Source organism: Fonsecaea erecta, assembly GCF_001651985.1.
Source record: "Fonsecaea erecta strain CBS 125763 chromosome Unknown Scaff7, whole genome shotgun sequence".
Taxonomy (NCBI): Eukaryota; Fungi; Ascomycota; class Eurotiomycetes; order Chaetothyriales; family Herpotrichiellaceae; genus Fonsecaea; species Fonsecaea erecta.
In genome coordinates, this window is record NW_017387250.1 from 1,748,618 (window position 1) to 1,763,354 (window position 14,737).

The 14,737-nt window shown below is 53.5% G+C and overlaps 6 protein-coding genes across 6 annotated transcripts; 3 read left to right on the forward strand and 3 right to left on the reverse strand.

Moving 5' to 3' along the window:
* Window positions 1-110: 110 nt before the first annotated feature.
* Window positions 111-2,273, reverse strand: AYL99_08493 (hypothetical protein; the record flags this gene model as incomplete). Its single annotated transcript, XM_018840001.1, has 2 exons — window positions 111-1,923; window positions 1,978-2,273. The coding sequence occupies 2 exons, from the start codon at window positions 2,271-2,273 to the stop codon at window positions 111-113; spliced, it is 2,109 nt and encodes a 702-aa protein (XP_018691122.1).
* An 875-nt stretch (window positions 2,274-3,148) lies between these two features.
* Window positions 3,149-4,699, reverse strand: AYL99_08494 (hypothetical protein; the record flags this gene model as incomplete). Its single annotated transcript, XM_018840002.1, has 1 exon — window positions 3,149-4,699. One exon carries the CDS (start codon window positions 4,697-4,699, stop codon window positions 3,149-3,151), a length of 1,551 nt encoding a protein of 516 aa, XP_018691123.1.
* Window positions 4,700-5,146: 447 nt separating this feature from the next.
* AYL99_08495 (hypothetical protein) lies at window positions 5,147-5,791 on the forward strand (the record flags this gene model as incomplete). The annotated part of the gene is made up of 1 exon (XM_018840003.1): window positions 5,147-5,791. The coding sequence occupies one exon, from the start codon at window positions 5,147-5,149 to the stop codon at window positions 5,789-5,791; it is 645 nt and encodes a 214-aa protein (XP_018691124.1).
* A 556-nt stretch (window positions 5,792-6,347) lies between these two features.
* AYL99_08496 (hypothetical protein) lies at window positions 6,348-7,142 on the forward strand (the record flags this gene model as incomplete). The annotated part of the gene is made up of 1 exon (XM_018840004.1): window positions 6,348-7,142. One exon carries the CDS (start codon window positions 6,348-6,350, stop codon window positions 7,140-7,142), a length of 795 nt encoding a protein of 264 aa, XP_018691125.1.
* Window positions 7,143-7,422: 280 nt separating this feature from the next.
* Window positions 7,423-9,387, forward strand: AYL99_08497 (hypothetical protein; the record flags this gene model as incomplete). The annotated part of the gene is made up of 2 exons (XM_018840005.1): window positions 7,423-7,505; window positions 7,575-9,387. 2 exons carry the CDS (start codon window positions 7,423-7,425, stop codon window positions 9,385-9,387), a joined length of 1,896 nt encoding a protein of 631 aa, XP_018691126.1.
* Window positions 9,388-10,933: 1,546 nt separating this feature from the next.
* AYL99_08498 (hypothetical protein) lies at window positions 10,934-12,587 on the reverse strand (the record flags this gene model as incomplete). Its single annotated transcript, XM_018840006.1, has 3 exons — window positions 10,934-10,991; window positions 11,061-12,412; window positions 12,474-12,587. The coding sequence occupies 3 exons, from the start codon at window positions 12,585-12,587 to the stop codon at window positions 10,934-10,936; spliced, it is 1,524 nt and encodes a 507-aa protein (XP_018691127.1).
* Window positions 12,588-14,737: the final 2,150 nt, after the last annotated feature.

Consider the following 14,737-nt stretch of genomic DNA (forward strand, 5'->3'; position numbering starts at 1 on the left):
AGCCCAAGGCCCAAGGCTGGCGTCCCGGAAATTTGCCTCCCACACCAGCCTGTTCTTTGCTTTCTTGCTTGGCTGCCGGGAGTCACCTGTGCTCATCACCTCCAAAGTCATCACGACGGCGGAGGAAACACCTTCTTCAACATGCTCTCCTTCTTCCCGCCTTCCTTGCCCCCAGCTTTTTTGGCCACTCTGCTGTCCTTGGACGAGGTGGTCTTTTTTGGGGGCGGCGCGAACTCGGTTTGCACATTCAGCAGGTCTCCTCCGCGCAGCTTGGCCTGTCGTTGCCGGAACGAGTTGTCGTCCTCGCTGCGACTCTGGCCGGCGCCAAAAGGGTAAGTGGACGTCGGGTCCTCGAGCGAGATGTTTGTGGGGGTCAACGCCAGTGGCGCGAACGTCGAGGATGGAAAGTATGAGCTTGACGGTGCCGCCTCTGAGTGTCCGGTCTGCTGCTGCTGCTGCTGCGAGAATAGCAAGGGGACGCCCGTCGCAGGCGTGAGTGGGGAGTTGGAGTATGAATCCTGGGTGAAAGAGCGGGCGTATTGGGTGATCGGCACGGAGTGGTGGGACATCGGGGAGACGGGATCGTGAGCAGCTGCAGCGCTCTGCATCTCTCTGTTTGCGGGTGGGTAACTCTGCTGCGATTGTTGCTGTGGCCGATGCAGTTGTGTTGCACTCTGGAGGAAATTATGGTACGCTTGGTGTTGTTGCGAGTTAAAGTCAAACGCGAACGTTGCCATTTCACTGCCGTCCTCTCTCTGTGCCTCTTCATCGTGGCTGGAGAAGGAAGAGGGCGACCCTTTCCCTTTGCCCGCGGTCACGGTGATCGTCGACTCACTGTCAGTGCCTTTGCCTTTCATGGCTTGTTCCGCCTGCTGGCGCCACACCCTTCGTTGCATCCATTTTCTGAGCAGCCAATAAACGGCAAATGAGAGCCCAATACCTCCGATCGCACCACCTAAGATCGCCCCCGTCAGACCAGAGGTGCCGAAACCAGTTAGACTAGATTTCGGGGCAGGCGTTGGGATGGTGTTAGGACACAGGGTTTGAGTGAAGACATAGGGCGCATGTGGCAAGGCATTTGCGAGGTGAAACGTGGGTGGGGAGGAGTCGTAGTTGGCCATGAAGTATAGTTGCGAGAGGAATGCGGTCCCGAAAAAGTTGACTGTCTTGTTTGTCGATTTACCTGAGACCGTGCCTGTAGAGATGGGGGAGTTGTTGGATACGTTCTTCAGCCAGTCAGAGTCGTACGTGACACTCAATCCGGACTCGAGGGTAATAGTCAGCGTTGAATCAAAATCGTCTGGTAGCCGGAAGACTTCAAGGTTATCGTGTGAAGGCGTGGCGCCAGTTTGCTGAGAAAATTTCTGCAGGACATCGCTGGGGAGATTGAGTTGGTATTGCGACGTGATGATATGAGCATCGAAGCCCTCCGTGAGGAGATCTGTCTCGGTCCCATCGGAGGCGGTCAGCGTCATCTGTTCGACAGAGACCACGAAGGGACTGTGCTGGGCGTCAGGCTGAGCGGGCCTGATGGTGAAATTATACACGTCGCCTTCAAAGCGACCCGAATCATAGCCGCCCAGAGTCAGGGAGCCGTTGACGGCGCCGTTCGCTTGTTCGTAGCCGGTGCCCATGTACAGGCCGAATGACCGTGAAGAGATCAACTCGAGATTGTACAGATGCTCCAGCAACGTGCTTTTTGGTCCGAGGCCGAGCAGTCCTGCCGGACCAAACCAAGGAGTCGTGCTGGCTGAGTAATTCGACAGGACCGTCAGGGGGAAGTTTGGGATTCGAGTGATATTGGGTGGAGAAGGGTCGTAGTAGTGGGTGAAAAGGTTGAACGTATCCAATGCCGTCTGGATGATACTGGCGGGAATTGAGCCATAACTATCGAGGGGCTGGTATGATGACCCTGAGGAATAGCTGCGAGTCCACAGTCAGCATCCAAACGAGTACAGTTATGACAATGGTACTGACTTTTGTGACAAGTCCGGTGAATAGAATCCGTGGGCATGGTTCAGACAGTCTTCAAAAGGACTGTTTGTGCAGTAATCGAGGCTGGCCACGGTGGTTTCGTTGTTCGATAATGACGGCCAGTGCGACATGTTCTGTGATACGGGGAAGCCAGCCCCAGTAAACAATCCATATTGCTCGTTGACCCCGCCGTCGACAGCTCTAACGTGGAAATCGACGTAAATTGGGACCTTAGAGCAGTTGTTCTGTGCCACAACGACAGCCACAAAGAGGACGAAAGCTTGGAAAACCTCCGCCATGATCTGAAACAGTCAAAGGAAGTATGCTCAATGACCAGGCAGTATAGGTCCAACAGTCCCCGGCCACCGCTCTAGGAATGCTGATGAGCAGCACAGGGCGAATGCACACCAAAGGAAACAGAAAGACGGTGACCCAAAACCACTTACGAACAGAAGAAGATGATGGAGATGAGATGAGGCAGTAAAAGAGAAAACTTGACGGCCATACAGCTGGCAGGTGCATCGAGATTTTGCCGTGGTCATCCTGGCCGGCTCGAGCGTTTACAAGCAAAAGCTGAAACGGACTGGGGAGGACAGATGGGTTACAATAGACGCCGCGCTGGAGAAGGCCCATTGACGCAAGGCGGTTGTCATTTTTGTCATTTTCTGCAGTAGGCCGCTTGTCGGACAGCCTGGAGACAGCCCAAGAGGCGTGGAAACACATCGGAGCCAGCGCCGACCGATGGTGTGGCCTGATGCAAGGCGTCGTCAATGGCGCCGAGGTCGAGATGCGGTTTCAACGAATTTCCATTTTTAGGAGGATGCAATCCAGTCTGGCGCCTGCCGAGGCCCAATCGGAACGCCGCTTGGCGACTCTCCGATCGCCGGGCGGAGGTTGAGCCAATGGGAGTAGAGACGTGTATGGGGCGGGACAGGGCGCCGAGGGTGGTATAGCCACAATTCTGACCCGGCAGATGGCCACTCATAGATTCGAGCAGGCTTCATCCATGGGTTCGCCGTCGACTCGGATGCACCTGCCGCTCCGTCATATCCAAAAATCTCCCCTTCCAACATAATTAAATTTCTTGAAGATACCCTGCTCCTTATCCAATCAAGGTGCCCTGCAGGGTGTTGCCTTTCATAGACAAAAGCAAGCAACAGGTCATTATCCATCGTTAGGGTTTTTGCTTCTTTCCCACGAAGCTGGCCGATAACGTATTCGCTGTTGTTCCAGCAGTTGCTTGTGTAACCGTAATAGTGGTGCCATTGTCCATCGTTTCTGCCTTTCTCTTCTTCCGAACGCCAGTCAGCACGTTGACGTTGACTGGTGGCGCCGTGGCAGGCGTAGTTGTCGGAGCCAAGGCCAGGGTGGCGCGGCCATGTATAGGTTGCCCAAATGAGGCCACCATTGATAGCTCCAAAGCTCTATCTATCCAACTTTTGGTGGCGTGTGCTGCAGGGGCCTCGCGGGCAAAGTCAGTGTGCAGCAGGTGATCCATCAGGACCTGATATTTAGTAGTGTCGATAACAAGCTCACCCCGCGTCTCTTCGATCGTGGGCAACATCGACTTTCCACCCTGTTCAGGCACACGAGCACCTCGGTCAGCATCTCGTATTTGCTCGGAGGGTTCCAACTCGGAGTCTGGATGGGTCGGCGAAGAAGGTGGTGAGTTGGGCTCTGCGATCATTTTGAGGTCGGAAGCAGTCGGCGAACGTGAAACCGTCGGGCCGCTATTGTGGTGCTGAGAATTGACGGGTGAAGCAAGGCTTAATGGAGCGGGTGGCCTGGTTAAATTCTCCGTCTGACCCGTCTCCTCAAGCTCGCTTAGCGCAGCGTGCTTGGTGCCGCCTCTCGAGAACACCAGCCACAGAAAGCCGACCAGTCGTCCGGCAGCACATTCTTGTCTATAGGCCATCAACTCCCAGAATTGATCAAGAGTTTTCAGACCCCGCCAGTGGCCTTTCTCATCGACCGAGATGCCGTCCAGGTCCTCAAGATATCGTCCTTTGGGGTCGTCTGGAAATCTGGGAACCACATGCCTTGGAGGAATTGAAGGGTCAGTCACCAAAAAATTGACCGGGTACGAAACGACCCATTTCGGATCAGATGAGGAATCGCCTCGACTCGACGGCGGGAAAAAGACCTTCGTCTCACTCTTGTCGCAACCCGGGACCAAGAGGTGTGCAGTAGCCACTAAATCATCTTTAGGCAGTCGCAGGACTCTATCGAACACGCGACACCACCACTTGATGAGCTGTCGGTCATCCAGGATGTGTTTTCCAGCATTCTCAGAACTTCCCGGGAAAAGGTATTGGTTCTGCGAGCGCGCGAAAAGCGACACGACCACTCTCGAACTGGCCAGACGAGGTTCAAGCAAGAACTCTACAAAGGTGGAGGTGATGGTGGCAACGACCGAAGGAAAGCCCTTCTGCTGCTTGAGACGGGAAGAAAATCCCGAAGAGTCGGCCTTTGAAACAAAGAGAGTGACGAGAGACTGGGTCGTGAAGATCAGAATCTCGATGGCGTAGACTAAAATTTCTTGGCTGTCTCCTTGCTCTGGGGAGGAGACAGCCAGAAAATGCGATTCGCAGAGAGTGGCCTCCTCGTCCTGGCCAGGTAGAGGGGCGAAAAGGGCAGGTACCGGTGTGGGTGGAGTTGACAAGTGATATGCACGAAGATCCAGACCGATGGGAAGGACAGCTGCCAGTCGCGACGGGAGAGACATGACTGTTCAGGTTGAGGCGCAAATGGCAGCTCTGGAGGCTCTGGAAACTGAAATGGCGAGTCGGGGATTTGTCAATTGGCGGATGGCGGACAAACAGTGACAAAGCAGGGCCAGTGACATGAAGCCGGTGAACTTGATCAGGAAAAGGGGGAGAATGGGCGGAAGTAGGAAGATGTGACCGGTGCGGACACGCGTGGTCCCGATAAGGCTTAGTGTCTTTTATCAGCCAATGGGAACGCTAGTAGCCCACGCCTCAGCCTCAACAACTTCGACTCTTGAACTCAAATTTTGCCTTTCCACGGTTCTGTCCCACGCCTTCTAGCCTGATGGTATATAAGAGCTGAAGTCGATTCGACCTCTTCAAGTCTCCCCATCCCTCCCCGTAGGTCTCTTTACAGTCTTTAGTGCTTTTGTTTCATCCCTCTTGCAAAGGCGGGCATATGAATAATGGACCACAGCTACAGCGACAATGATATCAACGTGACTTCACAGTCTGCTATTCATATGACACTTTGTTTGAGGAGTGCAACCCAGCTTATACCACAAGACGTGTCCCATGCATCGCTGAGACCGTTCCCCTTGAGAACAACCCCGTATGCAGAGAGGTCGGTCAAGAAACCCAACAATGCAACGAGTCTGGATCCTGTCAGTGGGACACGCTTGGGGAGATCGACGCTCCGGGCATTCAGTCATCCCAGTCACTATCAGCCGCCTCCACCTAATTTAGAGGACATTCCCACATTCATCTTCGGGCGACCCTCGGTGGACCAAACCAACTCGAAGCATCTGCACCCCAGGATTGCTGCAAACAGATACCAGACTCCTGTGCACCAGGATCGTGGTGGGTATGCTGCAGATCGCTCTGAGGAGGAGTCCGAAATGGAATATGATCCGGCAACCAAGGCACATTTCAAACAGCACTTGGGCATCATCGACTGTAGCGGAGCTCACCGTTCTCGGGACCGGACATCGCCAGAAGCGAAGAACTCTGCTCTATTGGACTATGAGACGCAATTGCGTTTGTTGGAGGAGCAGAACAGGAGACGTTTGAAAGACCCCAACGACGCACGATACATGAATGCCCAAACATGAGGTGGAGGGCCCGGCTCAGCATCATTGGTCGAGAAGGGCAAGGGAGGGATGACAACAAAGCGGATGCAAGCGAGTCAGCTCTCCATCATGGGCACAGTTGATAATGAGTTATGATTTGGCATGAGTCTCTTCTTGCTGTGAGGTGACACATAATGCCCAAATGGAGACTACTTTTCCCGCCTAATAGGAAATTCGCCTTTCCCTTCACTAACACGGGCTGTCGGCAAACCTTCCCCGTGTGACACCAACTCAAATCTGAACCTTCTCGCTTTCGCGATTCTGGAGTTCCACCTTTTGAAAACTGCCATAGCCATCATCCGCCCTCGCTGCGCATCGACCATAACTCGTCGCATATCGTCGCCAACGTTGTTGTATCAATCTAGAGATCCTCATCTGGCTCCTCGGGCTGCTGTGCCGTAGCCCCATTGTTGATGCCCCGTCATAACACTGTTACATGAGTATATCTGCGTTCTGCGGTCAAGTCGTGTAACGAACCAACATGCTGTAGCTGACCTCCAGGCCATTTTCGCTCTCCTACTTTCCTTGCTAATGTATCATGTCTACCACCAGTCCCGAAAAAGAAAAAATGCGCCCAGAGAACAGTACTCCTCATAGCGACGAAGAGGGAGAAGTGGACGAGCGTAATTCATCGCCTGCAAAGTCCTTGGATCAAGGTTCAGAAGACCAACGTGCCGCGGAAACGTCAACAGCCAACCCTCCTCTTCCTACCGAAGAAGAACCTCCTCCGATACCTGTCGAGGCACCCCCTACCCAACCAGTGGATGATGGCTGGGAGCCGATCTGGGATGACCATGCCCAAGCATTCTATTTCTTCAACCGGTTTACAAAAGTGACACAGTGGGAGAATCCCAGAGTACCGGAGGCATCTAGTCAACCCGGTGTACCAGGAGTTGGAAACCACGACAGAATAGCGGCAGGACAGGGCCCGCCACCAAACCGAGTTGGCGGATATGACCCGGCCATTCACGGTGACTACGACCCCAATGCCGACTACGCCAAAGCCTACGAGATCTCCTCTGCAGACAACGTGCCTGGTGCTGCCCCAGGCACAATCGCTGCCGACATGTATGCCGCTTCGGGGACTTTTAATCGCTTCACAGGGAAATGGCAGCGAGCAGACCTCAACCCAGAAAATTTCACCGATGAGCAAAAGAGTCGGCGGCAGATGAATGCCTTCTTCGATGTGGATGCTGCCGCAAACAGCCACGACGGCAGAAGCCTGAGGGCGGAGAGGGCAAACAAGAAGTTGAGTAAGGCAGAGGTAAAGGCATTTAAGGAGAAGCGGAGGGAGAAGAAGGAGGAGAAACGGCGCGCATGGCTGAGGGATTGACCAGCAATCATGGTCATATCCAGTAGCCTTGCTTTATTTTGGCGGAGAATACGGGGTCTTGATGACTGTGGTGTTCAATATGGCGGTGGCCGGCGTCCAGACGAAGCGGGAATTTCGGAACTCGACACCAACTTCGATCGAAATAATAATATTAAACCCACCAAATAAATTTCCCGTTGTAGTGTATCGCCCGTTTCACCAGACTCTCTCCCTTTATTCCCGTGCCACTGCTTTCTTTGCTTCACGTTCATTACTCGGTGCGTCCGATCATGCTACACTCATGCTCAGAGATCATTTCGCGGTGATTTGCATTGTTTGGTACATCTTCATTGCCTGCGTCTGCGCCATCGGCTACGTTTGTCTGTGCGTTCAGCAGCAATTCCCTGGCCCAAAACCACCATCGCTCCTTTACTGACTGTGTGGCTGATGTAGGTTTCTTTATTATCGCCAGACCCCAGCCCGAAGTGCCATCCTCTCTCGGTCGGCGAACCAAGACGTCCCCAATGTCACGGTGATCCGCCCCTGCAAAGGGCTCGAACCCTTCCTGTACGAATGCCTCGCCTCGACGTTTCAGCAAGACTACCCTCGAAACAAGATAGCCGTGCACTTCTGTGTCTCGTCGCGATCCGACCCGGCGTATGGAACCATCGAGAAAGTTGTCAGGGATCACCCAGGCCACCATGCGCGGATCTTCGTCGAGGAGGAGGACGACGGAGTCGCCAATGGAGACGAAGAGGAGAGCGACTACCGCCAATTTCTGGGGCCCAATCCCAAGATCCGGAACATGAGCAAGGCATACCGCGACGCAGGGGCGCAGGACCTCATATGGATCCTGGACTGCAACGTCTGGGTGGGCCGGGGCGTCTGCGCGCGCATGGTTGACAGGTTGTGCGGTTTCACGGCGGAAGGACACCCACCAGCAACGCCGTATAAACTGGTCCATCATCTTCCCATATCAGTCGACGTGGACGCACGCGCCGACGAGGGTTCTCTGCGGGCCACGACACCCTCTTCGTCCCACGCCGATGGGCCTTCTGGTGGCGTTCTGTCGAGAATGGACCAGCTCAAGCGGTGTGCGGGCGGCCGCGTCGAAGAGCTCTTCCTCTCTTCCTCCCATGCGAAGATGTATGTCGCCATTAATATCGTGGCCGTCGCGCCCTGCATCGTGGGAAAATCTACTATGTTCCGGCGTCTCCACTTGGATCTTCTTACGGCACAAAGAGCTCTCGAGGAAGACAGAAACAGAAGGAGCGGATATCCAAAGGACCCTCACCATGCAGAAAACGGCGGGGTTCTTCACAATACTCGGTTCGGCATTGACTATTTTTCGCACAACATCTGCGAAGACCATCTCATCGGCGACCTCCTGTGGAAATCCCCCGTGCCGGCCGTTCCTGATCTTCCGAAGAGAATGAGAAACCACGGCCTGGTGTACGGCGACCTCGCCATCCAGCCCATCAGCTCCATGTCCCTCCAGTCCTACATTTCTCGTCGTGTTCGGTGGTTGAGGGTGAGGAAATTCACAGTCCCGGTAGCGACGCTGGTGGAGCCGGGCACCGAGAGTTTTCTATGCTCGCTGATGGGTGCTTGGGGCCTGACAACTTTCAGCGGAACGAAAGATTGGGCCGGGGATTCGTGGGGGCGGTTGTCGATGTGGTGGTGCGTGAGCATACTGTGCTGGATGGTGGTGGATTGGACCGTGTATCTGCTGCTGCACTCGGGCCGCACCATTGAGACATCTACATCAATAGCCTCGCCCTCATCCAACCGGTCGAATCAAACCCCGGCCACAGCGGCCGCAAGACACAGTGGAGACAGACAAGTCGAAATCCCTGCATTTGCCCGACCTCTTTCAGCACATGTACGCTCACGGCGGAGCTTTCACATCTGGCTACTTGCCTGGCTGGGGCGGGAATCTCTCGCCTTCCCCATCTGGACGTGGGCGATCTGGGGCGGCACGAGCGTGACCTGGCGCGACCGACGGTTCTGGGTCGGGCTTGACATGAAAGTGCACGAGATCCGAGACGAGAAGAAAAAGACCGAACGCGCCCCTCGTGGTGGCCGCCAGAGGGATGATGACGAGCACAAGAGTGACACGCCGGAGGAGAAGGAGACGAAGACGAATGGACACGCGACGAGTATGACCAGCGGGAACGGGAGTGCAAAGACGAACGCGAATGCAAATGTGACCACGTATGTAAATGGGACGACGTTGCGGGCACGGAAGAAGTCAGAACGAAGGTAAGAAGAAGAGGAGGAGGAGGGACTGATTTGTATCGATCAATCAGTTAATCGGGTTGTATGAGTGAAACGAGTGAACGAATGCGAATATGGACAGGTGCATCATTGGCGGCCAGAGCGAGCGTCTTGCAGGAAAGTAACTAATTACGCAGGGACTGGCGCACCAGGTATGAAGGAGATAGAAAGATAGATAGGTTAACAGATAGACAGACTGACGTACGGAGGACAGACACGAAACAAACGGACATAGCTGAAGATAATACAAGATTCCATACCGAAGGAGGAAGAACAAGAAATGCCTTTCTTTTCCTTGCTTGTTTTCTTCTCTCGCTTCGTTGCACGCTGCAACAACCGATAACACACACGCCTATGTATCCAACAGTATATCATATCACATCACAGCACAGCAAATCACAGCACATCAAAGCACGCCACACTGTATGAAATATTACATACTCGGCACGAATGCTGCCATACATAGATAGATAGGGTTGTCTGTACCTCGTACAGGGCTGGGCGAGGCTGGGCTGGAAAAGGGACTTGACTATCGTCAGGCCTTCCATCTTAGAAATCTACTAACGAGCACGAGGTGCTTAAGTGCATACCGTACTTCGTATGCCTGCTCTTTCACTGTGTCACTATTCATTCACAGACCAAGTCAAATACATATCGTGTCCAGCTACATGCAAAGAAGAGCTTTCCTTTTACATTTCCCACACAGTCATCTGAAGATCTGACTAGTTGGAGCAATATACCTACATTCTGTTTTTACATGGCGGATGCTCTGTATTTCCTCATCCGCCTCTATAGATACTAGGGGTACATGTTTGGCTTCAAGTTTCCTTCCTTGATCACTGTCCTCTCCGTCACTCTCGAGCCGCTCATCATTCAAGTCCAAGCCCCGGAAACAGCCTTGACGTGAATAATGAGAAGGTGGACTCCGCTGTGACTGTGATCCAGACTCTTTAGTGTTGCTTATCCTTTTCCCCCTGTCCTTCCACCTTCTATCTCTCTCCCGAACACATAATAATCTCGTGGGGATCTGAGTTCTTTCTTGCATATCACCACTCTCATACTCTCAGTCATGAAGTCAGCATTCATAGAATCATTCTCCGATGATCAACCTCACATCACCATCCCACTAGCAGAGCAGGACCCCGGAGGGAAACTCGAGCACGCCTCAGATGAATGATATGGGAGCAGATGCGAGGCTCATCGAGATGGTTGAGCAAGGTTGAATTGAAGATCGAGTTCATCGAGTGTGAGAAGTCGGGTACTGTCAAGATGTCGCTCGAGCCTCCTATCACGCGGCATGACGACGACATCGGAACGGCCAAGCAATCACTGCAGAACTATTCAATGACCGATTGGGGCGATGGGTAAGTAAATCGTATATGCGGATACACGTTTCAACGCTACAATGGAGTGTGTGCTCCGCAGTCCCATTGGCACGGTCTGCATCTTGACATTTCGATCTTTTTGGAGCGGCAACACCAGTACAGAGAGGCTGAGGCGCGGCTCGTCGGGTTCTTCGCTCGAGATCGTCCCTATCACGGCGGCTCCAGGTCCACGGTGCACATCTTCAGGTCGTCATCACACGGGTGTCCGCTTGCATGAACAGTTTAGCTTTCGAGGTTTGACGCTCGCCTGGAATCCATGAAGCTGGACAAGACGTACTAGCGGCTGGACGAGTCGTTAGTGGGAGCATGCAAGTTTTCAAGGGCCCTTACCCATTGCATGTTTGTTTCATGGTGACAGCAAGGCTCTGTGATACGTCTCGTGACAGCATCGCCGTGAGTCCCGTGTCCTGGCACTTTGTGGTATCTGATCTCAAGACTCCCATCATTCACTCGATCAACACTGTCGACCTTGATACGCTGTACCCTCATCAGAGTCTCGCCGTACGCCTCCTCGATTTCAATGACGGTTTTAGCCACGGCATAAGCCACACAGCTGTTCCAATGGCCCTCGACGATCCTCAAGTCTTGCAATGCCTCGAGCGCATTTCGGCGGATATCGCGGACGCGGCACAGTGTAGCAATAAAGTACAGCGGCGTGATAAAGCCTAAGTGCACCTTTAGGACGAGGTTGCTGTCGTGTCCCCTTTCCATTGTAGTATATCCACTGCGCAAGAAGGTCCGCAGCTGAGCGAACATGATTCGGAAGTCGGCGGCGGCACGACTGTAACAGCAGTCATTGTCTGGAGGAAGAGTCTTCAAGATCAGCAGGGCCATCCGGTGGTGAGCAAGTAGCAACAGCTGCCAGTCCTTAAGAAGCGGTTCGTCAAGCTCCAGGTTTGCTTTCCAGCGGCCGAACGCGCTCGCCCAGTCAGCGACGTACTTGCGGACACCTGGGATCATCGGCTTTGAATGGTGTGGTTTACCCAGTTCAAGAAGGAGGACCATGTAGACAGCCTGTTGTAGATGCTTGTTTGCTTGAGCCAGGTCTTCAAATATCTCGGGCATGTCAGGAACCGCGTACGTCACACCTTCTGTCGAGTTGGCCTTGGATCCCGTCTCTTCTCGTAGTGCATAGTTTTCCGACTTGGCCATGAATCCATGTATTATAGGCTCAATGAATTCGGCAACTTCTGGAGCAATTATGGCTTGTCTTCTTCGGTTCTCCGAAATAATGCGATGTCCAGATTTCAGATGAGTGAGTCCAGCGGCGGATGCGCCCATCAGGAAATCACAGTGAGCGAAGAGGATGCATGAGATCAAGATGATCTCGAGGGGCAAGGCACTTTGACTCTGATTGATCTCGGTGATGGCTTTGGTGTAGTAGAGGGTAAAGGTGTGGTTCTGCCAAGGTGTTCGTTTCGTGAGCTCGATCCATTCATGCAGGCTACTCAAGGCAGCCAAGCTATGACGGACACAAGCCTGGTTCCGGCTTGCTTGGGGGACCAACCGATTCCAAAAGTTCCATGCCGAGCTAGACGAGTACTGAACCATGGCTTTATCGTCGACGAAGGAGTCCATCATCTCGGCAAAGTAGGAGGAGATTCGAGGCGCCGTGCATTCCAGGAAATACTGTGTAGGTCGATTGAGATCAGGCTCACTATTGAAGTGGATGGGATTGCCACTGTTGAACCACGGGACAATTTCTTCGGGCGGCGATGGTCCACGCGTTGCGGACTGCAACAGCCATGCTTTTGATTGCGTATAGCCCTCGCACACTCGACCGGCTTTGGTACATCGAAGGCATCGTGGATGTGTTTCGTCACCTAGGAGATTGACGAGACGAGTTAGCTTGGGGTACTGGGACTGAACATGCCCAAGGAGAGGTGAGGTCACGCAAGAAATGGACGCAGTCAAGGGAGTTCTGCTATCCCTATCTGCTAGACCAACCAGCACGACATCTTCGTCCCGAGGGGATTCACGTACACTTGACCCTCCGATGTCTTGCTTGAGGTTAGCCAAGTCTCAAAAGAAAACAAAGAGAAGCAGGAGAAAGGGAGACAGAATACAGACAGGGAAGAATGTCATTGAGAAGTCTGAACCTAGAGGATGGGGAGTGCAGGAGGAGGAGGAGGAGGAGGAGGAGGAGGAGGAAGACGAGGGAAGAGGGGAGATTGGCAAGCCATACCTGCAAGTTAGGCAGCCGGTACGGACTTTGTGATGGCTTCGTTTCAATCTTGTAGGTGACCTCTCCCTTTGTCCTTCGTTCTTCTTCTCCCGTGCCTGTTCTGGCCTTCTATCCCCGAGCACTACCAGTGTAGACTCAGTTGGTCTCTGCACTTCGACATCTCTAGATGCTTTGGATGGTTTGCCGCTTCGTTCTACCGGCTGCTCAGCACCCAGCACCGGACGCCTGTCAGCGACCACAAGGGCTCGTGGTACCATCTCGTACACACAAGCGTGGACATTTGGAATCAAGCCAAAGTGTGCTAGAAGCAGAGTCAGATTTCCTCGAATCCCTCAGCTGGAGCTCATGGTGGTGAGTATACAAAAAGGATAAGAACCCGCTCTTCCAGACTTCTTAGATAATATAGGACGCTAACTCCTATATGGGGCGTATCAGGCCATCTAAAGAAGTGCACCAAAGGACAACCGGAAGGCGATGAGCCACAACCTTCTCCTCAAATCCGAATGGGTGGATTATACCGCCTTGACACACACCTCTTCAATGTTGTGATGCGGGTCGAGGTTAAACCTTGCGCAACCGAGTCGAGTTCGGAACGGAGGGCTTAACAGCTATCTCTTTGCGACTGCCAGCCAATGGCCCCATCAAGACTGCGTCCTCAAACAGCAAGATTGGGGGTGGTGGTTGTTCTACTCCGCCTCCAGATCGGTTGATTCAAGCAAAAGTTTGACCAGGTAGCGCAAGAGCAGGCGGTGAGGTATATTGTAAGCAGGAACAGAAACAGCGCCGACCGGCCACGTTCTGCTGGTTTCGCACACACAACGGTTGACCAAGCAATGCAAAGCATCCATGATGCAGCGTCCCCAGTCGCTTGAGGCTTCGCGAGCACCAACTATTCTGGCTGGGGCCAAAACCTCGAGTCAGTTTCCCAATCACGGCCGCTAGAAGGGCCGGGTTTAAGGTGATGTGGCCCCTGTCGTCCTCGGGGGGCACCTGGTGGTGCAGGGGAATCATGGCTGTCCCTGTGTCTCTTCCTCGGCCACGCCCGGCGTTGCGAGAGAACCTGCGGCAGTGCACTAACTACCCTGGGACAGTACTGCGTACGAGGTCTGCATTCGGGCACCGGCCCCCTGGTGGGTTCACAGTGGGTTCCTAGGATGCGCGGCGCCGACGGCGTGAGTGCCTTTCAGCCCTAGGAGATCAGAGACGTATGGCCCCCTCCTTGCCTGGACTCCTTGCGCTCTATTTGCATGCCAAGTGACTAATCAGCCCTAAATGGTATCGTAATTGAATCTTGTGGCTGCCGACGTCGAGTTAAGGCGCTGGGAAACCCTTCGAAGAAACCTTCGTCCATGTGGGCAAAGACTGACACCTTCCTAGAGCAGTCTAATGCTTTTGTCCACCTCCCAATCGTGCGCTTTGCTTGCCCGTCGATTGCCTTGGCCCCCTTTCAAGCACTCCCAAGTCGCCTATGCACAACGTTACAAAAGAACGTTGCGGCAGCTTACAAACAAGAGCTCGGCAGCCGTGGTGAAATCCCCTACATAACTCGGGCTCTTGTGAGCGGGTTCACGGTCTCCAACATTATCGCACAAACCATATTCCATATTTGTGCATGGGGCCGATATTGACAGCTGCACGGACAATGTATTTCCGATTTCGAATCACGCTTATAGTGCACCTTCCAGAGGGCGTAAGTCGACAAGATGCAGCATCAACAACACTAAAAAGGAACGAAAAGAGCAATGCCTCCAGGATCGCTCGATCAACTG